Source organism: Vulpes vulpes, chromosome 13 (genome assembly GCF_048418805.1).
Source record: "Vulpes vulpes isolate BD-2025 chromosome 13, VulVul3, whole genome shotgun sequence".
Classification (NCBI taxonomy): Eukaryota; Metazoa; Chordata; class Mammalia; order Carnivora; family Canidae; genus Vulpes; species Vulpes vulpes.
In genome coordinates, this window is record NC_132792.1 from 131207878 (window position 1) to 131235444 (window position 27567).

General features: G+C 35.7%; 2 protein-coding genes across 3 annotated transcripts in view; one reads left to right on the plus strand and one right to left on the minus strand.

The window, feature by feature from the left end:
- The window catches only part of NME7 (NME/NM23 family member 7), a 259209-nt gene extending 258932 nt beyond the window's left edge, over positions 1-277 (minus strand). Inside the window, exon 1 of one of the 2 annotated variants that reach the window (XM_072732953.1) lies at positions 188-277. The gene's annotated coding sequence lies outside the window, so the exon portion shown is untranslated. The remainder of the gene's footprint in view (positions 1-187) is intronic. The other variant, XM_072732952.1, reaches the window with a different exon arrangement.
- On the plus strand, positions 6-22996 carry BLZF1 (basic leucine zipper nuclear factor 1). Its single transcript, XM_026003342.2, has 7 exons — positions 6-446; positions 1678-1753; positions 9972-10411; positions 11934-12133; positions 14074-14202; positions 16798-17017; positions 21609-22996. Exons 2-7 carry the CDS (start codon positions 1723-1725, stop codon positions 21792-21794), a joined length of 1206 nt encoding a protein of 401 aa, XP_025859127.1. The 5' UTR covers positions 6-446; positions 1678-1722; the 3' UTR covers positions 21795-22996.
- Positions 22997-27567: the final 4571 nt, after the last annotated feature.

The window sequence follows — 27567 nt, forward strand, 5'->3', positions numbered from 1 at the left end:
CGCCCACCCACAGGCAGACCCGCCCCTCGATGGCGACCTTTGGGGCGACCGAACCCTGCTTGCCTCTTTCCAGCATCATCACTTGGTTTGGTTGATAGGTGACCCGGAAGTTAAGTGCAGAGACGCCTAGACCTCCAGATAGTCTATATTTTATTTTTAAGTAGGAATCCATCCATTCTTCACTTACCGAAGCCTTACACCGTACGTGCTGGGTTACTCGAGTTTTAGGCCACCGCAGCGTTATTTACCTTTTTCTTTTGGAAAATGATTCCGGAAACGAACCCCTGGAGAACAGGATGTGATTAATAGTGAGCGAGCGGCTGGATGTCGGGAAGGCCTGGGCGGGTCAGCTTCGGAATGGAAAGGAGTGTGCGAAGTTAAGAGGCGCGGAGCCCCACAGTCTGTACAGAGAAGCCCGCTGGAATCAGGAGTGGGGAACCTGGGCGGTGAGTCCAGGAACTGGTTTGTGTGGCCGAGGGGCGTGTTGGAGAGGGACGGCGGTGTGGGTGGGAGTCAGGTGCTCAGACGCTGTGGATTGAAGGTAAGGTTGCCTTGGTCCTGGGAAAGCTTGTGCAGACAGGGACGGAACTTCGGAGTGGGCTCAGCGGGACTGCAGAGGTTGACAGGCTTGTCGTGTCCACGACGGTCACTTCGTGGTCACCCTTCCCCGCGGGTGGGGACCTGCCGGGAGCCCCTCGCGGTGTGGGTGCTGTGTGCTGCGCGGCGGCCCAGCGCGGTGGCTGGCCTAGTTGCCCCTGCGAACGGGTCTCTGGAGACCTGTTTTCAGGGCAGTAGGGGAAGATTTGGGACCCTTAAGGGAGGTAGTTACGGAAGACTCTGTGCCGAGTTAAATCGAATACGGTTTGTCGTGAACCAGATGTCACCTAATGTACAGTTCGTCATATTCCTGTCACTGCTCTAGCGCCATGCTCCTGCTCGTGTTCTCCAGCGAACCTTAGGCTTTACTGTAAGGCCATACGGACGTTTCTGAAAACATAGGTTATGCCATTTTAATTTTTATTCCCAAGAAAATGCAAGTTATGAGTATTTTTGTCGTCTGTTTAAATTTATAAACGGAAGCTCCTCTCTGATGTATATAGTGAGCAAATTAGTATCAAACGTTAGTATCACTAATGTCCCCTGAGAAAGCAATTACTTTAATCCCTTTAAAATTACTATTGTCGGGCGACTGGGTGGCTCAGGCGGTTAAGCGTCTGCCTTTAGCTCAGGTCATGATCCCAAGGGTCCTGGCATCTAGTCCCGAATCAGGCGCCCGGCTCAATCGGGGCCGGGGCGGGGGTCTCCTTCTCCCCCTCTCCTGCTTTCTCTCTCTCTCTCTCTCTTAAAATATTTTTTAAAATATCCCGTTGTCTTATCAGTGATGCAAAAGCCCCTATGGTAACTTCACTGCAGTTTCTTAACTAAAATTCAGGACAGATACCTGGTAGAGTATCCTTGGTGAAAACAGTGAAACAAATTTGAAAGTAAACCACCAGTAAATTTTTTTGTTACATAACAATATCCATATCATAATAGTATCACTTGTGAAATTGCATTTTGAAATGCTTGTCTACTAAATGCAGAAACAAGTAGAATATTCTAACATCTAAGTTACAGGGACTTAGTGACTGTCTTTATATGATGTGGTTTTAATTCTTTCACTTTATACATTTTTAGGTTTTTCGGTAGAAGTTTTGAGGTGCATTTTCATTGGTTAAAAAAATGACTACTCTTGAAAGTTTAGATACAAAAGGTAAGTGTTCTTCTTTTGATGAGAATTGTTTTTAAAACATACAATTTATGACCGTAGGATGAAGGCATGTTTGAGCCAGGTTACTAAATCTCATAGAGCTCTTGGGAACCATTTGTATTTCAGATTTCTTCATGCTTGTTTTGTAATGCAGTGTTTACATTTCAGTACTCAGAAATCCACCTGAATATTAACATACTTGGATAGTATTCATTACAAATGTTAAACTACTGTTAAACATTTAGTGTAAAAGCCAAGTTTTGCAGCTATGCTTTCTATACACTAGAAGATTAAGATTTCAATAAACAAGAAGATATATATTTTTAAAGATTTAAGTAGGTGGTCGAGCAACTAGGAAGTATAAAAGACCTCTCTTTTGCTAGGTTATTTTGCTTGGGCTGCTATAACAAACCACCACAAACTGAGTAGCTTAAACAACTGAAATGTATTGCCTCACAGTTCTAGAGGCTAGAAGTCCAAATCAAGGTCTATAGCCCCGATTTCTTCCCTTTTGTGATTCAGGCCCTTCTCACCTACTGACCATGTTCACAGAGGTGTTAGTAACAGTGTTAGCATGTCCCAAGGGGAGGGCCTCCTGACTCAGGTTATTCTTGGGTGGGGTGAGTTCCAGAGATTGGGGCTGTCAGTGAGAGATGGGAAACTACTTTCCAGAAGCCAATTTGTAGCAAATAGACCAAATAGGAAAGTCTGAGACTTTTAAATATTTAGAATTCCATAAAGCAGCCTAACTTTAACACTCATTCTGTGGAGTAACATGTATTAGATGAAAAATGAATCCACAGGTAGATAAATTTGGGAAATTCTGGATAAAAGGAGGGATTATACTATAGGACCTCTCAGAGCCATTAGCATACTGATACACTGTGAAGCTGCAGAGATGTAGTGCACAGCCTCACCCCCACGTATGTTACCAGGGAACTCTTTATTCATGGAGCCTGTGACAAAAAGAATGTTTAGATTCCATGTCAGTGAATGTGGGCTAACTTTTAAGTCCACTGTCTATAACATTTTTCTAGTTTAATAGTCACTAAACCTTATTAAATGATATTGGTGACATTTAAAAGAATATTGATTTTAAATTACTGAGTGACAATCCCTAAATTGTTAACTGTTTGATAGCTGAATCTGCATATATTCTGAAAAGTTGGTCAGACCATAACTGAGTTAGGAATTAATGCTGTGGTGTGAAGGGGGAAAAATAAGCAGTTTTTAAATGAGTTAGTTTCCCATCTCTCACTGACAGCCCCAATCTCTGGAACTCACCCCACCCAAGAATAACCTGAGTCAGGAGGCCCTCCTCTTGAGACATGCTAACACTGTTACTAACACCTCTGTGAACATGGTCAGTAGGTGAGAAGGGCCTGAATCACAAGGGATGAAATCTGGGCTATAGACCAATTTGGAAGTTATTCTTACAGATAATTACTGATGCCCTGAGAGCAGAAGAGAAAGAGGGCTGAGACATATTAATATTGAAAAGATAAACCAGAGGAAGAAGAGGATGAAGAAAGAAACAGAGAAAATGTTGCTAGAGCACTGGTGTCCAGTAGAACTTCCTGCAGTGATGGAAATGTTCTGTATCTGCATTTCAAATGCAATAGCTACTAGCTACATGTGGCTAATGAGCACTTGAAAGTGGCTAGGTGCCTGAGGAACTGAATTTTTAAATTTTTAAAATATTTATTTAAAGTCAAATAGCCACATGTGGCTACTGCATTGGAGAGTGAAGGGCTGAAAACAAGAGTAGTATCATGGAAATCAAGGAAAGAAAATATTTCAAAAAGTGGGAATGAGCAAGAGTTAGTTTTGGGGTGTTAAAATGAAATCTTCTCAGTAGCATATTAATATTGACAAGCTTTAGTAAGCACTTACTCACCTTTTCTGTACCAAGCACCATTTCCTTAGTCTGACAATGCAAAGATTAGGAGCCACACCCTGTCTTGTGGAGCTCCCAATAATCAGGTCTGTGAGAAAAACAAATTATTTTAAACTACTCTCAATACTTGCATTATTCTGAAAGCACTGAGGGATGAAAGGAGGATAAGGTTAAATGATCTGCCCAAAGTCACACAATGTGTGGCAATAGAGACTTAAGGCACTTTGACCTAGAGTCTAGTGTTCTCTCTATTGCACCATCCTACAGACATAGAGAAGTTTTATGAAAAAAGGACTAATATTTCTTTAATGACAGACTATAAAATCCTATTCTTTTTTGCCTCAGTATTCTACAGCAAGCATTGGCAAGTTATGGCCCTCAGCCTCCTGAGAATATTTACAAATCAGTTTGATGATGGGGAACACTAACTTTGAATCCCACTTAAATCAAGAGTTATCCCAAATAAAAAAGAATTCTGTGCTTCTCATTATTAGACCTTTGTTACAAAAACAAACAAACAAACAAACCAAACTTTACTCAATTTCTTATAGTTTGAGTTTCATCTTTGAAAATGAGGGATTTTTTTTCTTCTTTATATAAGTACCTATATAATATCCTTAGCTTTGCTAAATTAGCAAAATGGTCCACAGAGCCACAGATATTTCTTATCTGGCCCTTTATGGAAAAAAACTTGCCAACTCCTTTTAGAGAATATTATTTGTACTTTCCCTCCACTTCAATTATCTTTGGGGAAGGCAATAAGTATGAGCCATAAACTTGAGATACATTTTCATTCTTTGATAACTGATCACAAGTAGAAGTAATATTGGCAAATAATTGAAGAATCGTTTTGTTTCCCTTCAAAGAGGGGGAAGAGCAGATAATGTTTTGCTTTACTTAAACATCATTCATAACTATGGAGCTGGTAACATGAATCATTCATTGCCTTCCCACCTGAGAGATGATAACTGCTCAGGAACGTGTCCTAGATTGTGCTTAGTACCTATGTAATAAAGACTTCTAGTGTGTGTCATAAGGAAAAATAGAATTATGAAAAGCAAGTTGCCAGGTGAGAAAATGGAAAGCCCTGACCCACTCACCTCCTTGCCTGTGCACATTAGCTAGAAGCATAGTTATCACAAGAGTTGTTACAGCTGCCATGTTATGTTGTACAACTCCTGCACTCATAAATGTTTGAGTAAGTAGAACACTTTAAATAAAGTTAAGAGTACATTGAGGCTGAACCAAGGTGATAGAATTTCTTCACTGGAATTTTTTTATGTGTTTCATTTGAAAGGAGATTTATTTTAAATACTCATTAATGTTACTTTGTCTTTTAAGTTTAGCAGTAACTATTATTTGATTTGAATCAAATCAAATTTGAATCTCCATTACCTAAAATTGCAACTCAAAAATGTTAGGACTTGCCTTAAAATCCTATCATGGCATGGTTTAATCATGGCAGAGTGTTACACCTGCTTATTTCTTCAGCTTCAGTGGACCTGAATGCTATAATTCTAGTTTGTCTTTTTGTTGTTTTTTAAATTAATCTGTAGTTAATTCATGATTCTGCATAACTTCTTAAATGACAGAATGTCTTAGTGACAAATTTATTTTAGATAGAGGTAGACAAAACTTTTTAAAAGCAGATTTTAAGAACATGGGAGCAGGCCTTTATTTTTGAAACCGTTCAGTGGAAGTTCTCCTCCTAAGTGCTAACGTCCTACAGCATATCTGAAATACCAAACTATTTCACTTTCTGAAGTAATTCCTTTGTTCTTCTTCTTGAAAGTGGAGTTCACCCAAAGGCCCAAGTTAACATTCAATATGGAAATGACAAAATATTTTATTCTAATGGAAAATGTTTTGTAAAATGGAACACATTATACATCAGCTATCTTTGCACCTCCTCTCAAACATAATTCAAGATTCCCAGTACACTGCTACATATTTAGGGAAAATTTCCCCCAAAAAATCTAAAGTGTAAAAACAGTTCTAAAGTCTAGTGATATAAAAAAAAAAAAAAAAAAAAGTCTAGTGATATACTTTTGTAAGACTTGAGCATAAGAAAATAAAAGTTAGAATTATATTTGATGGCATAACTGAAGCTTGCTTTTTCCCCTTAATCAAGATCCAAAGTTTATTAGGGTTTTTAAAAGAATAATAACAAAAGCAGTAGAAACTAACATTTAGTGAGAGCTTACCGTGCCAAACACCATTCTAAACACTTTACATGTATTCTGATTTACTTTTTTAAGTATTGTGTTAAATCATTGATGTTGAGCATACAAAAAATAAAACTACGTAAGAGGGACCCCTGGGTGGCTCAGCAGTTTAGCGCCTGACTTTGGCCCAAGGTGTGATCCTGGAGTCCTGGGATTGAGTCCCTCATCGGGTTCCCTGCATGGAGCCTGCTTCTTCCTCTGCCTATGTCTCTGTCTCTCATGAATAAATAAAATCTTTAAAAAAAAAAACACACACACAAAACAAATAAGAACATAAGACAGATCTACTGACACATTAGAGAATGATTTCGTGAGGCAGTTTGACAATACAGATCTTCACCTGGCATATTAATTTCATTCTTGGGAATGTGTTCAAAAGAAGTTGACAAAAATCTGTAAGCATAAAAGCATTATTCACTAAAGCATTATTATAGTAAAAAGTTGGGAAAAGTCTAAATATCCAACAATGGAATAAGTAAATAATATTATATTAACTTGAAAAAATAATGTAGTCATGAAATGAAAAATATGAAGACTGCAGCAAAATAGAAAATAGACTGAGCTTCTCAAGTTAATTATGATTACAAACAAAAATAATGAAGTAATGTAAAGGAATGAAAAGTTATTTTAGAGTGATTTAGGTAATTTTTTCTTCTTCATATCTTTTAATAATGTAATGTTAAAAACTAGAGGATACATGTGTGACTGTGTGAAGATAATCTGTTCTGCTCTGCAGTTTCTGTATCTATATAACAAAGTTTGTGAGAAAGAAAAAAAGTAATCTCATTAAAAAATAGAAAGCTAATAAATAAACCTCAGAAAGGTTTTCTTGTTAGGTATTTCCCTTGCTAGAAAACATCTTTATAGGTAATTTTTTCATAGTTATTTTGTTTTTTTAAAACATCATCCTGGGCAAGCTTACCATTTCCTGTGGTTCTTTGCTGGCAGATTCCATTTCTAGGATGAGAATCAGGAATCAAGGTGACAGCAGTCTTTGCTTGATAGACTGTTACATAGATCCCTTTTTTTAATATGGCTTTGTATGTTGGAAGTTCTTAAGAAAGCTTTAGTTTTATTTAATAAGACATTATTGCTCTTACCAAATTTTCTCCTGACTTCATGGGTTACAGTGAAACATGATTAATTAGTAATTAAATATTAATATTTAATTGATCAGGACATGATATCTAATATCATAGGTACTGATATCTAATAGAAATTGAGGTGAAGGACATACTTTGGCTTTTTTTTCTTTATAAGTAGGAATTCTGTTTCTTGTCTTTGCCTTAGAAGGTATAAGTATAAAAATATAATAGTAATGAATTCACTAAAGATTGGTCCATGATTGTTCTTATTAACATTTCTCTAAAAATAAAATTTTGGTAGAAATTTTACACCACATATTGCACTCTTATTATATATTACCCTGTAATACATGGCTTGCATGTTTTCTTTTTATATGTATGTCCTGTCCCCTAAATTAGGTAGTGCAGACTTCTATGTTCAGGAAATTACTATCTTATACAATGTCTGGTCAATATTAGGTACCAAGCAGCATGGTTGCTGCCCATGACCGCTCAAAGATAGTCATTATAATCATTGTTATATGTGCTCGTACTTTGTCCTTCCCCTTGTTATCATTCATTTATTGTCTATTAGCTAAGCAGTACTGGGTGTAAGGCACATTGCTACAAATATGGTAGTAAACAAGAGAATCATAGTCCCTACCCTCATAGGACCTACATCTTAGAGGAGGGCACAGATATTTGCATAACTAATTACATTGAGGGGGAAAATGTCAATTTACCATTTTGATAGATAGGGAAAAGGAGAAATGCAGTCTTGCAGCGGGTGCACACAAACAGGGCACCCAGCCTAATCTGGGAAGGTGAGAGAAAGGCTTTTCTTAGGAAAGAATTGAATTGAGATTACAAGGAGGAAAAGGAATTAATGGCAGGAAAGAGGGAGTTGGGAAGAACATTCTAAGCAGAGAAATGTCGGCAGAAGGAGTTTTTAAAACATTAAAAAAAAAAAAAAAAAAAAAAAGCAAGACAGGAACATAGTGTCTGAAGGAGTCACCAGCTGAAGTTGAGAGTCGAGATAGATGATGGGAGGGCCTTGCAGACCAGAGTAAGGATCTTGGTTTTAAATCTGAGTGATAGGAAGCCACTCGGGTTTGATGTAGATGAGAGCCGCTTTTTATTTTAAAGTTCACTATAACCGTTATGTAAATTCTTTGGGCTTTTGTAGCTGACAAATATGCTTTTAGCAGGGGGCAATACCTTCAGATTGATGAGGCAATAATTCTGGTTTGTGGAAAGCCTCTCAGACTAATTAACAGCTTAGCTCTGGAGTCAGATAGGGACTTAAATCCCAGTTTGACACTGATGATTTGGACAAGCTATTTAACCTTTCAAAGCCTCTGCTGTTCTTAAAAAAATAGGTACAATTATGCTTACCTCATGTAAAGCTTAAATGATATAATGCATCAGAAGGACTTAAAAGAATCCTTGGCATATAGTAAATTGAATAAAAATTCGTAATTACTATGCTTACGCTTTGGCTTCCACTTTCTTAAGCGTAGGCTGGACTTGTAAAATGGAACAAAATCTAACGTGTAGCTCAAAGGGATGTTACTGGAAGTACTAATTCGAGAACTCTTATGTAGGTTAAGTATCATCTCAACTACCTCCATCTGTCTCTTCTACTTATTTACCAGGGCAAATCTTGAACCACTTTGTGCCTCATTTTCTTCATCTATAAAATAGAACTAATCATACATACTTGAAAAGCACATTGTAAGGATTAAATGAGTTATATGTAAAGTATTTAGAATAGTGTTTGGCACATGGTAAGTCTTTTACAAGCGTTGGTTATTCATTACTTAACATTTTCTCATTTAAGACACAAGGTATGGATATAGATATCATAAAATTTGTTTCATGAAGGTTAAAACTAAGGCTCAGATAACTGTAGGATTTTGTCCGTGATTGCACAGTAATGATGGAAATGAGATTCAAAACCAAATCTGATTTATCCCAAAGTTCATGTCATTTCTATAATACCATGCTCCTTCCACTTGTTTAGGGCAGGATGCCCGCTCTTATGTGTTTATCAGAATTATTGGAAAGATGCGATTAAGTTTCAAACTATTTGAAATAGTAAGTGCCTAAGGCATTCAGAGAGTATCCTGGAACAGTTGGGAGGATCAAATGCAAAGAGTAGTGTTAGGGACGCTTGGGTGGCTCAGTGGTTGAGCCTCTGCCTTTGGCTCAAGGCGTGACCCTGGGGCCCTGGGATCGAGTCCCACATTGGGCTCCCCGCATGGAGCCTGCTTCTTCCTTGTCCTGTGTCTCTGCCTCTCTTTCTGTGTCTCTCATGAATAAATAAATAAAATCTTTAAAAAAAAAAAAAAAAAAAAAACAAAGAGTAGTGTTAAAGCTAACTTCTTAGGGGTAAGTTTGAATCACAAATCACAGTGAATGGCAAAAAAACACCATTTAAGAGATAAGAAGTAGCAGAAATAAAAGCCTGATTAGGGCCTAGAGGAGAGAGTGTTATCTGGTTGGGTAGCTTGTGCGAAGCATTCTTTGCCAAGAGTTCACAAAACAGGTTGAATAGATTTTGAGGTAGATGGCTTCAAAAATGCACTTATATTTAACTTACATTTATTTTTATATTTAATGTTATGGAGTATCTCCAGCGTGCCAAGTGTTTGATATTATTGCATCTTTCCTTACGGCAATCCCAGAGTGTTCTTACTATCTCCATTTCACAGAATATGAAATAGAGATTCAGGAGGGTTCAATTGTTTACCCTGGAGCGTACTAGAAAGTAGAAGTTGGAACCAAATACCCTGATTCCAAATCTCTTACATTTTCTACCAAGAGCAAAACCATTTACCTAAGGAAAGTTCAAACCTATAAGTCTTTTTTCATCTTTTACTGACACCTTATTGTTTTGAAAATTAATTTTTATTCTGAATTGTTTGTATTCTTTTTAGTGCCAATAATCTTGAATGTAGGATAAAGCATGTCTTGGCATTTTCCTTGGTATTCCTTTTTAGCAAGTAGCTTATGTTTTGTTTTTCCTTTGATAGTCACCCTTACTCCAACCCCAGTCCGAGGAGCAGGAGATGGAATGGAAACTGAGGAGTCACCTAAATCTGTTGAAGTTACCTCTGGAATCCAACCCATAAAGCATCACATCCTTCAGAATACACGGAAGAAAGCAGTTCCAGGAGAAAGCCCAGGAGTTCTTCAGCTAGGAAAAATTCTCACTGAAAAAGCAGTGGAAGTCGAAGCTGTAAGAATATTAGTTCCTAAAGCTGCTATAACCCACAACATCCCCAACAAGAATGCAAAGGTTAAGTCTCTGGGACATCATAGAGGAGAATTCCTTGGCCAGTCAGAAGGAATCGTAGAACCCAGAAAGGAACTATCAGAGGTAAAGAATATATTGGAAAAGCTCAAGAACTCTGAAAGGAGGTTACTACAAGACAAAGAAGGTCTTTCAAACCAGCTCAGAGTACAGACAGAGGTAAGAATAAATAGCTTTAATGAGCACTCTCTTTACATCTGGCCCTTTTAAGCCTACGTGTTAGAAAACTATATTTCCTCTTGGAATGTCATTTATTTTGACTTGACATTGCTCTAAAGATTTTCTCTTAAATTTCTCTTTCTCAGCACCTCTTATAGAACTAGTAATATATTGGGAACTTATACTCTAAATGTGGTTAAAGATGGAAGTATACTGGTGCTTTGATCAAGACCACTTATATGGTAAAAAGGAAGTCATGGTTATAAAATTCCAGACCAAAGATGGGCCAAATAAGACTTTGAAATTCACTAGTTAACAATTCCTGTTTTAAGGATCCGTAAGTTCCAAGTATTTCTGTTTTATGCATATATAATGTTTGGGATAAAGAGAATGGTGAGGTAAGGGTTAGTATCTTAATTGTAAATGGAAAATGATCTATAGTGTTTTGTTGTGTTTCTTTAATCTTTACATGTTAGTAAACATTTCCTTATCCTCATCCTTTTTTTGTTTCTCTATTAGACTCTTCATCTTTTTGCCAGATGTTAGCCTTTACAAGTGACACTATATTTAGTGGTTCTTATCTAAATATATCTTTAATATTTTTTAAATAACTAATATCTAATTACAAAAGTAGTACATATCTACTTGTAAATATTTTAGAAAATACAAAAAATGAAAATAGTACCAACTATAATTATACCATCTAGCTAAAATGCGTAATTATACATATTGAGTTCATTTTTGCCTTTTTTAGTTATTAACATTTTCCTATGTCACAGAATATTCTTTTTCAATATCATTTTTTAATACCAGCAGTGGTCTTTCATTGCTGTACCATATATCAGTACCTACTACTATTGAACATTTGTTTTAATTTTTCACATTTTAGATAAAGAACATGCTTATAGATATCCTGAGTTGCTTCCTTTGCTTAAATTCTTAAAAACGTATGGTGTAGGGAATGCATGAGTAGCTCAGTCAGTTAAGCATAGGACTCTTGATTTTGGCTCAGGTCAAGATCGTAGGGCCGTGGTATCGAGCCCCACATTGGGCTCCACCCAGGGCATGAAACCTGCTTAAGATTCTCTTTCTCCCTCAAAAAAACAAAAACAAAAACAAACAAACAAAAAAAACTATGACACAAAGAAATTAATTTCTAAATGCTGATAAAGATTTAAAAAGCACTAAAAAAATTCTCTGTCATGTATTTTGGCAAAATTTATTGGTTTAGTTTCTAATTTTTGCCTTCAATTGTTGACTGGAAGCAGTTCATAACTTTCGTGGTAATGGTACTCTTATTAGAAGAGACTCAGTTTATAATCACATAGAGTATAAATATAAATATTTAGAGATAGAAACAGATGGTTTATATAGATTATGAAACTTTAATATTGCTATTTGATATGCACTTTAAGGAATGTAGGTCCATATACATGGAACGTGGTTTCTCTTTTTTCATTTTGATACATTAAAGTCACTGACATTACTTTCAGCTGGTTGTAATGGTCATGTTTTCTTCTAGGTCAATCGTGAGTTAAAAAAGTTGCTAGTGGCTTCTGTTGGGGATGACCTTCAGTATCATTTTGAACGTCTATCTCGTGAGAAAAATCAGCTTATTTTAGAAAATGAAGCCTTAGGTCAAAACACAGCTCAACTTTCTGAACAGCTAGAACGTATGTCAATACAGTGTGATGTGTGGCGGAGTAAATTCCTCGCAAGCAGGTATTTTCTGTTTTAAATAGTGTTTCATTTCCTAGCTTTTGCTCTGTCGAATTTTTTACCGATAGCCCAAGAAAATAGACAGTAGTGTGAGAATTTCTGACTTAGATTGTCAAAGTACTTCATATATTTATAAGTATGTATCGACTGTCCTTCCTCTAGATAGTCATACAGTAGGCTCCCTAAATAGAAAAGTGATATCATAAGATTCTCCCACATTCCATAATTCTAGATTATTCCTCTATAGTTGAAATTACTCCTCCTACAATGTTTAAGAAACAAAACTAAACTCAGAACTCTTATAAATAAAATAAAATAAATAAAATCACAAAAAACAAAGTATTTTTCCCCATCTTCTATCTGGAAAACTCAAACATTATTTCTCTTCTGTGCTCTGTTCTCATAGCTCTTTTAACTGTATTAAGTATACAAGAGAGCTTCCCAACCTATTTCTGTCCACACACAAACAGAAAACAAAATTATTTGTATGGCATACTAGATGAGGCTACTCTCGATCAGAGTTGAAACCCCCAGGGCCCTCACCTAGGTCCATGGATACACTGGTAGTTGGGAAACTCTGTTATATATTGCGAATTTTGGACTCTTTATCCCCCTCCTTCCAGCACTGACTGGGGGATAGGGTCTGGATGGTATCCATCTGTATATTTCCACTGTTTAACCATATGCTTTACACATGGTTTAGTAACTGTTAATTTGAAATTCCATTATCTGGAGATTTCTTACATAACATTAGACGTTTCCAGGCTGTATTTCAAGAATCATTCATTGTGATGAATAAATTTGTAGGAAAACATTTCTTCATGCCTTAATGTCTATGATACTTTCCAGTAATTGACTACTCTCTTAAAGTCCTTAATTTGTTTTCTAATTGTGTTTGTATAGGATGGTATGTGGAGAAATGAATGTACTGTTTATTGGGTTAGAATGAAAGTTCATGCTCACTGAACATATTAAGAAGCAAATCATGCATGTGTCATACAGATTATTGCAATATTAACTTCCTTAACATCCTTATCAATGCTGATGGTAACATTCTAAGGGCAATAAAGCTTAAACTCAACTTTATTGATATTTTAACTGATTTAATCTTTGGTCAGTAACACTGTGGTCCTAGACTTTAGTTTTAAAATTTTCAGCTAAATAAGCATACTTTAAAATTTTACTTCAACTCTGTTAATAGAGAACTGGTTAAATAAATTTTGGTACATCCAATCAGAAGAAAACATGAAGCTGTTGTTTTTTAAAAAGAGAGCTCTATATTTGCCTATATGAAAGAAAAGATAAATTATTAGATGAAAAAAAACAGGGCATAGAAAATTTTGTATTAAGTAATCCCTGTTTTGTAAATAAAATGGATATATTTATTTTTAACATATACTTTTATGTTGACATATGTATTTTTTTTCCTAGAGAAATATATAAGAAACTGTATTGGTTACATTATTGTTTTTAAGAGAAGGATAGGAATGCTGGACAGGAGATAAGACTGAATTTCCCTTTTATATCAGCCTTTCTGTATTATTTAATATTTTTTTAAGGACAAGAAGGTAACTGAGTGATAGGAAAGCAGTGCTTTTTGTTTTCCTCTAAAATTTCCTGTATTTAAAAACATTTAGTTAATGTTATTTTCTTCAAAATTTGGTCAATCTAGAGTAAGGTGGAGGTACATTCCAAAAATCACTCTGTAGAAAAGTTAAATAACTTTTCCTTTGTTGTTCTGTAAACAAATATTTTGAAATCCCTTTAATGAGTTCTAAGATCATAAACATTTTAAATGCTTTTTAGTGAAAATTTAAAAACTGAGAACTTGACTAGGTTCAGTTCTTCTTTGTAAACTTTTGAAAATAAAAGTAGTATATTAACTTCTTTACAGTGTGTTATTGTCAGAGAATGTATATAAGTGACATTTTAATCTTTTCCAGGGTTATGGCAGATGAGTTAACCAATTCCAGAGCAGGTTTACAGCGTCAAAACCGTGATGCACAGAGTGCTATTCAAGATCTCCTGAGTGAACGGGAACAGTTTCGTCAGGAAATGATAGCTACCCAGAAGTATGGCACTCATTACATTCTGAACTCTTCTTCTTTCTCTTGCAATTTTTGTTATTGTGATAGTTGTTTACTGTCTCTACATTTAATAACTTATGAAACATACTTCAAGTAAGCATTTTAAAATAGATGCCCAGGGAGGGAAGAAGACTAAAGAAATAAGATCACACACTTCTTACATTCTTAATTAGAAGAAAATTAATTATAGCCATAATAGAAGAAATCTCTGGATTTAAAAGTAGTTTTTGGTTATAGTTATAGCAGTTTTGTATAATTTTCTTCTTCTTTTTCTTTTTTTAATTTAAATTCAAGTATCCAACATACAGAACATCATTAAGTTTTGCATAATTTTTGGTAGAAGCCAAAAAGTATACATGTCTTTGTTTGGAAGGAGATCTTTCTGAGGACTGTTCTACAGTATTAGAGTTTACTTTTATGTCCACAGGCTCCAGAACTATCAAAATAATGTTCTTTCCTAAAAATAGTTTGTACTGCTATACACAGATCTTCCTTGACTTATAATGGGGTTGCATCCCAATAAACTCATCGTAAGTTGAAGATATAAGTCAAAAATTAATTTAATGCACCTAATCTACTGAACATCATGGCTTAGCCGAACCTACCTTAAACATGCTCAGAACACTTACATTAGCCTATGCTTGGGCAAAATCATCTAATACAAAGCCTGTTTTAAAAGAGAGTGTTGAATATCTCAGTAATTGAACACTGCACTGAAACTGAAAAACAGAATGGTTATACAGGTACAAAATTGTGAGTGTATCAGTTGTTTACTCTCCTGATCATTTAGCTCACTAGGAACTGTGGCTCACTCCCACTGCCCAGCAACATGAGAAGATATGGTACTGCAAATTGCTAGACCAGAAATAGGTGAAAATTCAAAATTCAACGTATAGTTTTTATTTATTAAATGTTAACCACTTTCACACCATCGTTAGTCAAAATATCATTCATCGAACCGTCTTAAGTCAAGGACTATAATTTATTACAAATCAAATCAGTAAGAGTCAAAGAAGAAATCACAGGGGAAATTATAAGAATGAAAAAATAATGTAGATGACCTTTGAACAACACAGAGGTTGGGGAGGCTTACCCCCCATGCAATCCATGTATAACTTGTGACTCCCCCTAAAATGTAACTACCTATAGCCTACTTCTGACCAGAAGCCTTACTAATAATACAAATAGTTAATTAACATATATTTTATATGTTCTATGTATTATATACTACATTCTTACAATAAAGTAGGCCTGAGAAAATACTAAATCTTAAGGAAAAAATAAAATCCTCAGGAAGAGAAAATACATCCACAGTACTTTTTTCCAGCCCTGATTCTTTATTCTGATTACCCCTATTCCTTGATCACATAATCTTTATATATATTTATCAAAAAAAAAATCAGCCTTTCAGTGGACCCACCAGTTCAAACCTATGTTGTTCAAGGGAAAACTGTATATTAAAATACCAGATTTCATGGGAGGCAACTAAAGAAGTGCTTAAAGGGAAATTTAATACTTTAAATACTCATAATAGAAAAGAAGAAAGGTCCTGTCCGTAATATAAGTTTCCTCTTTAAGAAATGCAAAGAACAAATTAAGCAGAAGAAAGAAAACAAGAATGAAAGCAGAAATAAATGAAATAGCCAGATGCTGGTTCTTTGAAGAGATAAATTTAAGAAACTTCTAGACAGTATAATGAGGGGGGAAAAAAGAAAGGAACACATTACCATTATTAGGAATGAGGAAGGGAATATATTACTTAGATTCTGTAGACATAAAATGATAAGGGGACATTATGTACAATTCTGTGCCAGAATATTCAACAACTTATATGAAATGGACAAAGTTCTTAAAAGACAAAACTACCAAAGAGTGCTCAAGACAAATACCCTGAACAACCCTAACCTATTAAAGCATTTGAAATTTTAGTTAAAAACCTTCCAATAAAGGAAACTCCAGGCATATTCACTGAAGAATAGTAGCAAGCAACTAAGGAAGAAATAAAGCCAAATTTACACAAACTTTTCTAGAAAACAGAAGGGAACAATTTCCAACTGACTTTTGGGGCAAGCATTATCTTGATACAAAACTAGACAGAGACATTACAAGAAAGCTACAGACCGATATTTCCAATGAATATAGATGCAAAAGTCCTAATCCAACAATATATAAAAAGATTTATACATCATGGCCAAGTACACTTTATCCTAGGACTTGTAAGTTAATCATTCAAAAATCCATTCATGTAGCTCATAAAAAAAGAAATACTCAATAGATACACAAATCAGATCAATAGTCCTATACCACTAGATGAGTATACTAGTATATTTCACCTGTACTAAAAACTGAGAACTAAAAAAAGTACTGTGTTGAATGACTTCCAGATAACTACCTGATAAATATATAAATGCTTTCTGTAGTCTTAGTTTACCAGAATTCCCAATTTATTGAACTCTGAGAAAAAGATTTGGGAGAAATATATTATGCGATTTCAGAAGAATGTTTCTCATTTATTTAGTATTCTTGATTTTCATATTTTGTCCGCTTATTAATATTCAGTGTTCCTGTGTCTTTATGCAGATTGTTGGAGGAGCTGCTAGTGTCCTTGCAATGGGGAAGAGAGCAAACTTACTACCCTAGTACACAACCTCACACCACAGCAGAACTAGCATTAACAAATCACAAGTTGGCAAAAGCAGTAAATGCTCATTTGCTGGGAAATGTTGGCACTAACAGTCAAAAAAAGATTCCATCAGTGGTTGAATTCTGCAGCACCCCAGCAGAAAAAATGGCTGAAACGGTAAAATATTTCTCTTTTGTGGACTGTGGAGTTTCTAAGACTGTCCTCTTACTGAAAGGTAGTATGTTTAATGCAAGGTGCTTGGCATTAGGAGTTAGGAATTATGGGATCTAAACCTGATTCTCATGCTAATGTGCTTGTGATCTTGGAGAAAATTATTTCCTTCTCTGTGCTTTAATTCCTGAAACATTATTACTCTGTCCTTAAGAAGAAAAATGTAGTTGCTTTGAAACAGCATGTCTTTTAGTTGTCATTGATAATCATTGATAATCTTGTACCTGAGTTCATTGTGATATGAAAACTAGTGTAGAATTTTTAATTCAGTAATCATGAGTAGATAGATAATAGATTGCTTCTGACATCACAAATTATTTGTTAATGCTCATATATAGATGTGAATGTGCCAAATCCTGCAGAATCAAATAGTGTACACCTACTACTGACAGTCCTGGATTAATTCAGGGTTCATGCTAATGAGCTGTCAATGCTGTGGTCTCGTGGTCCCACTGGCACAGCCAATATCACCTCTGTTATGTTTCATTGTCCGACTCCTGTGTCCCTGTCTTACGCCTCATCATTAACCAGAACTATTCCACTTGTAAAATCAGTTCAACACCTCTCTCTGTGACCTATAATCTCAATCTTTTTTCCAGCCCTGATTCTTTATTCTGATTACCCCTGTTCCTTTATCACATAATCTTTATTCCCTTGATCCCTACATTTTTTTTTCTTCATCACATCAGCTCACTCTCCAGGCTTCTTTTCCCATCATAACTTGCCTGGATGTCATTTGTAAGTGTCTGTTTCCCTCATCATCCTTCTCTCAGGTATCCAGAAAACGTCAGTCCTTCAGCTACTTGCCTTGTTTCTGTACCTGTCAAACTATTACCTCACATTCAGCAGATGGCTTCAGTTCCTAGTTCACAAAAAAAAGAAGGAAGAGGCAGAAAATTTCCTTAAGGTCTCACTTGATACTAGATGCCTACCTGTAGAGCAACCAGCCTTGTGTACATTTCTCTCACTGGAAGAGGTGTCCCTTCTCCCTCCTCCCCAAAGCACGGCTCCCCTCCAGGCCTGGTAGGCCTCCCCAAGTTATCCCTTCTCTCTATCAGCTCTTTCTTCTTTGGCTTATAACACACCCACGTCTTCCATCTAAAAAAGAAAAAACTTCCCTCTAGCCTAAGTTCTTTGATAAGGCCTTATCACCTTTATAGGCAAGAACAAGTATCTTGTACAAACTGTGCATACTTGTATGTACCTGTGTACCGTCCATTCCTCAGTTCCTGCCATCACTTATCCCAGTAGTCTTCCAGTGCCGCAGAAAATGTGCGGCATTTTCTGAAAATGTGCTTGTAGAAAGGTCATGAATGCTTACTTTACTACCATATATTTTGTATATCAGCACTCCTTCCTTGATATTCCCTTGACTTCTGTGACCGTACTCTTTCTTGGCCCTCTTCTATTCCCTCCCAGAACTCCTCTTCGTCACCTTTTTTCTATTTTAAGTGTTGGTATTCCATAGGAATCTGTTCCCCATGCTTTTCAAACTCCCTTAGTTTCTGCAACACTGTCCACTGCCAGATCCTCACCACTTCTGTGACCATTCCTTTGCAGTATTTGGCAGGGGGTGAGCCATCCTCCTACGGGGCCCACTCTTGAGCCTTTCCTCTCATAACAGACTTCTGTATTCTCTAGGGAGGATCCTAGTCCCATAGTTTTATGCTTGAGACTTCTGAGACATTTTTCCTGGGTTCAAGAGAGATATCCAGTGTAACATCTCTATATGTGCATCTCACAGACAGCTGAAAATAGGACAATCTCTTTTCTCCTTGCTTTGACATCTGTATTTCTGCTCCCCTTAAAAAGAAGACAACCTGCTTGTCCTGTACTGCCTATCTTAGTGAACTATATCACTATATAGATGTTTTGAGGATTTCATAAAATAATGCATATGAAGCTCATCGCAGATAGATTCCAGTATATGGTAATTTCTCAATAAATGGTAGATATCATTTTTATTATTATTTTCTTCATCTCCATAATCCTGTTGGTTTTACAGATCCTGTCAGTTCCTTCTAATTTATCTCCTCTTCCAAGTTCACACATCTGTCCTCCAGCCTTAATTATTGCAGTAGCCTCCTCACCAATACCCCTTGCTTTTTACCTGCCTCCAGACTATCTTCTACTGCCAGTTATTATTTAAAATACCAGACCAAAAAAAAAAGGAAAAAGCCAATCCACTTGTGTTGGTACTCCTATTCAAACAGATCCCAGTCTGCTTCATTATGGAATCTCAATCCTTCCATATTGTATAAAAGGCTTTTCAAAATCGTTATTCCATCTCCTCTTCTCAAGGCTATTAGCCAGGTGTCCCCAATCCCCTACTCTTCAAGTCCCAGCCGCATTAACCACTTTTCATTGCAGACATGCCATTGTATCACAAGCCTCTGTACATACTTACTTCTGCCCAGACCACCCTCCCAGCAACTCTGTACCTTTAAGAATCAGCCCTTCCTGAATCTCACTGGCAAACATAGGTGGTCCTTTCCTCAGGCTTCCGCTGTATTTTGTGTATTTATCCCTTGTGGCTCTTTACCATGTTAAATTGCAGTTGTTTGATTCTCCCTCTCTCTCCCAAACTCTAAGCTCTTTAAGGGTGAAGGCAGTATCTTATGTCTCCTCAAGATCCGGCATAGTAATCCTGTACATATACTAGATGCTCAGCTATTCACATAATGAATCAGTACCCAAACTAAATTCATCATTTTTATCCTTTCTGTTCTCCTTGTTGGGAAACTGTCACTGCCTGTGCGATTGCTGCCAGTGGCATGTGTTATAATTGACTACCCCACCTTTCTGGAAACACTTGCACTGACTTACATAACTGCACACCCTCCTTGTTTTACTCTTCTCTCTGACCATTCTATTTTACTGTGCAATGGTGGGTATCCCCAGGGCTTTGTCTAGACCCTTTATTCACCATATTCTGTTAGTTAACATAACTGACAGTCCTGCTTTCTTAGGGTCTCGTGAGGCTTTCAGCCCCATTGCTTCAAGGTCATCATTTCTTAGCTGGATTACTGTAGTAAACTCCCTTTCTTTATTCTTCCCTTGTCTCTTTTAATGCCCACCTTTTCCCCTATCTTCCAACTGTGTGTAGCATGATTTCTCTGAAAGGTACCCTGCTTAAAATCCTTCCACATCACCTACAGAAATCTATCTGTACTGGGATCTCAGTCTCCTTCTACTGAAGTCATTTGGTATTTTGTTTCTCTCTCTCCAGAATAGAATATAATAACATAGAGAGTATTTCCATACTTTTCTTATTTTCCCTTCTAAATTTATAAGCAACTTTAAGCCCTTCATCTTTGCTTGTCGTCTAGCACCCAACCAAACTTTACAAAAATAGAAGGATCTCAAAAACTAAATGGAAAAAGCAGCAATCTAGTTGAAAAACAGAGGTCCTAAAATAGAATGCTGGCTCTTAAATAGTGCCGGGCCGTTCTTAAATTAGCTATTGCTCTTTGGGTATGGTGGTAACTTGGAAGAAACATGGCTGGACAATATGAGAGTGAAAGAAACAGGCATATCCAACCATAACTGAAAGCTCCTTACATAAGGCATAGGCTTACCTTAAAAAAAGAGAGAGAGAAAGGGACACCTGGGTGGCTCACCAGTTGAGCCTCTGCCTTTGGCTCAGAGTATGATCCCAGGGTCTGGGGATCAAGTCCCACATCGGGCTCCCTGCATGGAGCCTGCTTCTCCCTCTGTCTATGTCTCTTCTTTATCTCTCATAAATAAATAAATAAAATCTTTAAAAGAGAGAGAGAGAGAGAGAAAGCTCTTTCCCCACTGCTTTTTCCAACTGTAGTACCTACCTCATTTGCATCATAACCCATCCTCCTCACATCATGATCGTCAAGAGAATATAAACATGAGAAACAGGAGCTTTAAACAAGCATGTTATATTTGTCCTTAATTAGAAATTCTTTTCAATCCAACAGTTCCCCCTGTTGTGGGTCTCAGTAAAGGAAATGGCAGGACAAGTCAGAGCAGAAAAATTAGGAGAACATGGTATCCATGAAACCTAAGAAACAAGAACACAATTGTTAGCATAAAATATGGCATATACATTAGAAATAGAGAAATGAAAAGCCATTGATTTTACAAGAAAATTATTAAAATCTTTGAAATAGGATTTCATTAGAAGAATGCAGAATCTTGATTCCAGGCAGTTGAATTAAAGATCATAGAAGGAAAGTGGTGGGTACTTTTTGGTTAAGGATAAAAATCAACATCACTTATGGTAGAATTGATATAACCATATTTTTTCTTCTGTGTTTTCATGCTTTTTCACCAATATCTATAAAAACATTAATTTCATTTTTGAAAAATAGGTAACCTAGGTAATGTAATAACTAGACATCATTGTTAAATTTAGAGCTTTTTGGAAAAAGGATAAGTTCTCTAACCAATCAAATTCATCATTCAGATGTTATTTTTTATGATCGTTACATATTAATGAAATGGGGCTTAAAGGTAGTTATACATCACAAGGCATATATCTGACATTACTTCTTATTTTCCTTAGGTTCTACGCATTTTGGATCCAGTTACCTGTACAGAAAGCTCACCTGATAATCCATTTTCTGAGTCTTCACCAACTGCCTTACTTACGACAAAGAAAAATATTGGACGATTTCATCCCTATACTAGATATGAAAATATAACTTTCAATTGCTGCAATCACTGCCAGGGAGAACTTATTGTCCTTTAACATTCAGTATGTTGGAGGCATGCTACAGGCACTTGCTTCTTACCCAAGAGTCATTATTATTTAGGAGCTGGAGTTCTTATAATGATAGAATGTCCCTTTCTATTTAAGTAATATATATCCCCAAAGATGTTTCATGTCCTGGACCATAGATTACCCTTTCTTAATAAATATCTCAGGGTAAGAAAAGAATGAAACTGTGTAGATATATTTAAAGTAGATGATGCTTTCCAGGCTTACATGATGCTTTTCCTAAAGGACTCTGAAAGAAAAAGATCCTACCTTTATTTTAGGCCCTAAGTTATATCTTGCTATGTATTTAATAAAAGCAAATTAAATATTGGTACTCTAATGCAGGGTGAGTCATATGCAACTACACCCATTCATTTACTGTTCCCTATGGTTGTTGGATGCTTTTATTTTTTTTTTATTTTTTATTTTTTTTGACAACTACAGAATTGAATAGATGCAACAGGGCTTGTATGGACTGTAAAACTTAAAATAACGTATCTGGCCCTTTATAGGAAAATTTTTCTGGTGCCCACTCTAAAGGAATAATAGCTGGTAGGGGGATAGGTAGAGTGTCCATCTATCCATAGATAGAGGGGAGTGTCCACTTTTTTTTGGACTACAAAGGCGGTTTATGGAAATACTATGGGTGAAAGGACTTATATTTTAAAACTAAATGCTATATGTTAAGGAAATTAAAAGCATTTTATAGCTACATTAGCAAGTCTTTCAGCAAAACTTACTCTCATGTTGGTTTTGTGTGGGGGAATTCCATAGTTTGAATGGATGCAACATGACATATATAAGAGAAATAGATTTTACTGAGCTCATTTTGACAAATGCAATACAATAGGAATATCTGATTTGATATAAAATATAACGGAAATAGTAGGATCTTTCTAGAACATTGTACAAATTCAAGATGCAATCCATTAATAATTTATATTAATATATATTATTGTATATTTATGACAGACCATCATGAAACACCCCTTTATAGACCTTTACAAATATCCATAATATGTTTATACCAAATTACACTATATTAGGTGCAGAATTGCTTATCAAAAGAGAAATCTTCTGAAGACAAATCTGGTGAAATAACATTTTAATGTCAACTTAGTGATTTTTTTGTCTGATTCATCTGAGTTATACTTTGAAATGGCAATAAATTTCTCTACATTCTTTATTTTGAATATTGATTTAATGTGCTTTTCAAGTCCATCTAATTTACTATTTATAATTGATTCCTCAGCCTCTCCTTTAGGTTTACTTAGAAGAAAACAGAGGAAAAGCTTCATGACATTGGATTTGGCAATGATTTCTTGGATATGGCACCAGAAGCACAGACAACAAAATTAAAAATAGATAAACTGAACTTCATCAAAATTAAAAACATTTGTACATCAAAAGATACTACAGAATGAAAAGGCAACCTACAGAATGGGAGTAAATATTTGCAAATCATGGCTTATAGGGGTCCAGGGTCCAGAATAAATTTCTATAACTCAGCAACCAAGAATCAAACAACCTAATTTTAAAAATGGGGAAAGAACAGGAAGACACATTTCTCTAAAAAAAGATACACAAAATGCCAATAAACATATCAAAAGATTCTCCACGTCACTAATTATTAAGGAAATACAAATTGATATTTGCCCATTCAATGGCTATTATCAAAGATAGAATATAGTGTTGACAAAGATGTAGAGAAATTGGAATGCTGTGCATTACTGGTGGGAATTAAAAATGGTGTGACCACTGTTGAAGACAGTATGGTAGTTCCTCAAAATATTAAACATGCAATTACCATATGATGCAGCAATTCCACTTCTAGGCAGATACCCAAAAAATTGAAAGCAAGGACCCAAATAGATATTTGTATACCAGTGTTCACAGCAGCAGCATTCACAATAGCCAAAAGGTGGAAGTAACAGGTGTCCTTTGATGGATGAATGGATAAATTAAATGTGTATACATGCAATGGAATACTAGCCTTAAAGAGGAATGAAAATCTGATAAATGCTACAGCATAAATGAACCTTTAAACATTACACTAAGTTAAATAAGTCAGAAACAAAAGGACAAATAGTGTAGTTATGTGAAATAATTCATAGTGACAAAACGAATAACAGTTATAGTGGGCCATGGGAAGGCAAGATGAGGAGTTTTTAGTAGATACAGATTTCCCGTTGGGATGATGAAAAATTCTGAAGATGGAAAGTGGTGGTGATTGTACAGTATGAATACTTAATGCCAGTTAATTATGCATTTAAAAGGGGCCAAAATGTTTTGTTATGTATATTTTATCAAAAAAAACAAATTATATGTACATTCATAACCACAGACTAATGGCACACTTCTGCAATGGTTGATTTAAGATTGTCAATAATAAATAGCTAAACAAAAGAAAAAAGAAAGAAGATCTCAAATCAACAACCTAACATTACACTGTAAGGAACTAGAAAAAGAGGAAACTAAGGCCAAAGCTAGCAAAAGGGAGGAAATCAGAGTAGAGGTAATAAAATAGAGAACAGAAAAACGATATCAAGGAAATCAAAAATTGGTTCTTTGAAAAAATACACAAAATTGACAAATCTACAGCCAGACTAAGAAAAAAGATGTAAATAACTAAAATCAGAAATGAAAGTGGAGAAATTATTATCAACATCAAATAAAAGAAAAAGGAATAATTGGGGGCACCTGAGTGGCTCAGTGGTTGAACATCTGCCTTTGCCTCAGGTAGAGTCCCACATCAAGCTCCCAGGCAGGAGCCTGCTTCTCCCTCTGCCTATGTCTCTGCTTCTACGTGTCTCGTGAATAAATTATCTTAAAAGAAAAAAGGAATGATTGTATTTCAACAAATTAAATAAACTAGATGAAATGGACAAATCTTTAGAAATACACAACTTAGCAAAACTAAAGGATTATACACCATGGCCAAGTGGTATTTATCTCAGGAATGCAAGGGTAGTTCAACATAAGAAAACCAAGGCAATACACACACTAGAACAAAAGAGAAAAACCACATGATCATTTCACTTGATCCAGAAAGAGCATTTAAAATCAAACACCCTTTTATGATAAAAACACTCAGAAAAATAGAGATCAAAGAATAGGAATAAGTAGAATAGAGGAATAAGAATAGCATTTCCTCAACTTCATTAAGGGCAATTCTGTGAAACCTACAACTAACATCATAATAGTGAAAGACTAAAAGCTATTGTCATACGATCAAGAACAAGATAAGAAGGCCCACTATCACCACTACTATTCGGCATTATACTGGAAGTCTTAGCCAAAGTAATCAAGAAAGAAATAAAAGGAATCCAAGTTGGAAAGGAAGAAGTAAAAATATCTCAATCTATATAGAGGTAATATTCTATATAGAGAAAATTCCAAGGAATCTACCAAAAAAAAACCCCACAACCAAAAAAAAACCTAGTGCTGATAAATTCAGCAAAGATGAATACACAAGATTAATTTGTGTTTGATTTTGAATATACAACCCTTAAGCAATTAAGAAAACAATCCCACTTGTAGTAGAATCCAAAAGAATAAAGTATCTGTGAATAAATTTAACTGTAGTGAAAGACTTGTACAGTGAAAACTGCAAAATTCTGTGGCACTAAATGAAAAGAAATCCCATGTTATGGATTGGGAGACAATTTTATTAAAATGGCAGTACTGCCCAAAACAACCTATAGATTCACTGCAATCTCTATCAAAATTACAATAGCCTTTTTGTGATAATGTTGTGGAATATTTAAATGTCAAATTGGTTTTCATCATTAAAGATAACTAAAAAATGCAAGACTAGTTATAATGAAATGTTAAATTATCTGGTGTATGCTGAAAGTGCTATAAGAAATTGAGACAGGATTGAATTCTCTGTTTTCTCATTTAGGGTCAAGTGGTTAAGGTGCAAATAATCAGTTGATAAGAATCTGTCTTTTGAAGCTTTAGCAGAAGATTCTACAGTGTCCATCACACTTGTAATGTTTACCTTTGTCTTCCACCCCTTAAATGCTCTTGAATATCAAGAGTACTGTTCCTCCATACATCAGGTTCCTATATAGTCTCAAATATTTTACAATATCTACCAAGGTATGTAAATTTTATATCCCTAAAAGAAAGGATTTTGCAATTATACAGATAAAGAGTCTGTGAAAAACTTCTGTACTTTAGCTTCCTCATCTGTAAAAGATTAATAGGGATGTTATAAGGATTATACCAAATTATTTATGTAAAGCATTCACAATACCATGCACATTATAAACTCTCAAAAAGAACTAGCTAATTTTGTAACATACCAAAATTGGATGCATAATTGTTATATTCTTTTTTTAATTCAATTTGCCAACATATAGTACATCATTAGTTTCAGATGTAGTTTTTAATAATTCGTGAGTTGCGTATAACACCCAGTGCTCATCACATCTTGTCCCCTCCATAATGCCTCTCATCCAGTTACCCATCCCTACCTCTCCTTCAGCAACTCTCCATTTGTTTCCCAGAGTCAAGATTCCTTCATGGTTTGTCTTTCCTCTCTGATATGATTTTTTCCCAGTTTCTGCTTTTTTTTTTTTATGGTCCCTTGCACTATTTCTTATATTCTGCATGAGTGAAACCATCTAATTGTCTTTCTCTGACTGATTTATTTCAATTAGCATATTACCCCCCAGTTCCATCCACATCCTTGTAAATGGTAGGTAGTCATCCTTTCTGATGGCTGAGTAATATTCCTTGTATATATATACCATGTCATCTTTATCCATTCATCTGTCAAAGGACATCTTGGCTCCTTCCACAGCTTGTCTACTGTGGACATTGCTGCTATGAACATTGGAGTGTGGGTGCCCTTTCAGATCACTACATTTGTATTTGGGGGATAAATACCCAGTAGTGCAATTGCTGGGTTGTAGAGTAGCTCTATTTTTAACTTTTTGAGGAAACTCCATACCTTTTTCCAGAGTGGCAGTACCAGCTTGCTTTCCCACCAACAGCAGGAATTTGTTATTTCCTGTTTTGTTAACTGTAGCCATTCTAACTGATATAAAGTGGTATCTCATTGTGGTTTTGATTTGTATTCCCTGATGACAAGTGATGTGGAACATTTTTTCATGTGTCTGTTGGCCATTTTTAGTCTTCTTTAGAGAAGTGTCTGCTCATGTCTAATGCCCATTTCTTGACTATATTGTATGTTTTTTGGGTGTTGAGTTTGAGAAGTTCTTTATAGATCTTGAATACTAGCCCTTTATCAGCTAAGACATTTGCAAATATCTTCTCTCATTCTATCGGTTGCCTTTTAGTTTTGTTGACTGTTTCCTTTGCTGTGCAAAGGACTTCTTGATGAAGTCCTAACAGTTCGTTATTGCTTTTGTTTCCCTTGTCTTTATAGAAATGTTTAGCAAGAAGTTGCTGTGGCAAAAGCCAAAAAGGTTGCCACTGTGTTCTCTAGGATTTTGATGGATTCCTATCTCACATTTAGGTCTTTCATTCATTTTGAATTTATCTTTCTGTATGTTGTAAGAGAGTGGTCTAGTTTCATTCCTCTACATGTTGCTGTCCAATTTTCCCAACACCCATTTCTTGAAGAGACTCTTTTATTTCCATTGGATATTCTTTCCTGCTTTGTTAAAGATTAGTTGACCATAGAGTTGACTGTCCATTTCTGGGTTCTCTATTCTGTTCCATTGATCTATGTGTCTGTTTTTGTGCCAATACCATGCTGTCTTGATGATCACAGCTTTGTAATATAACTTGA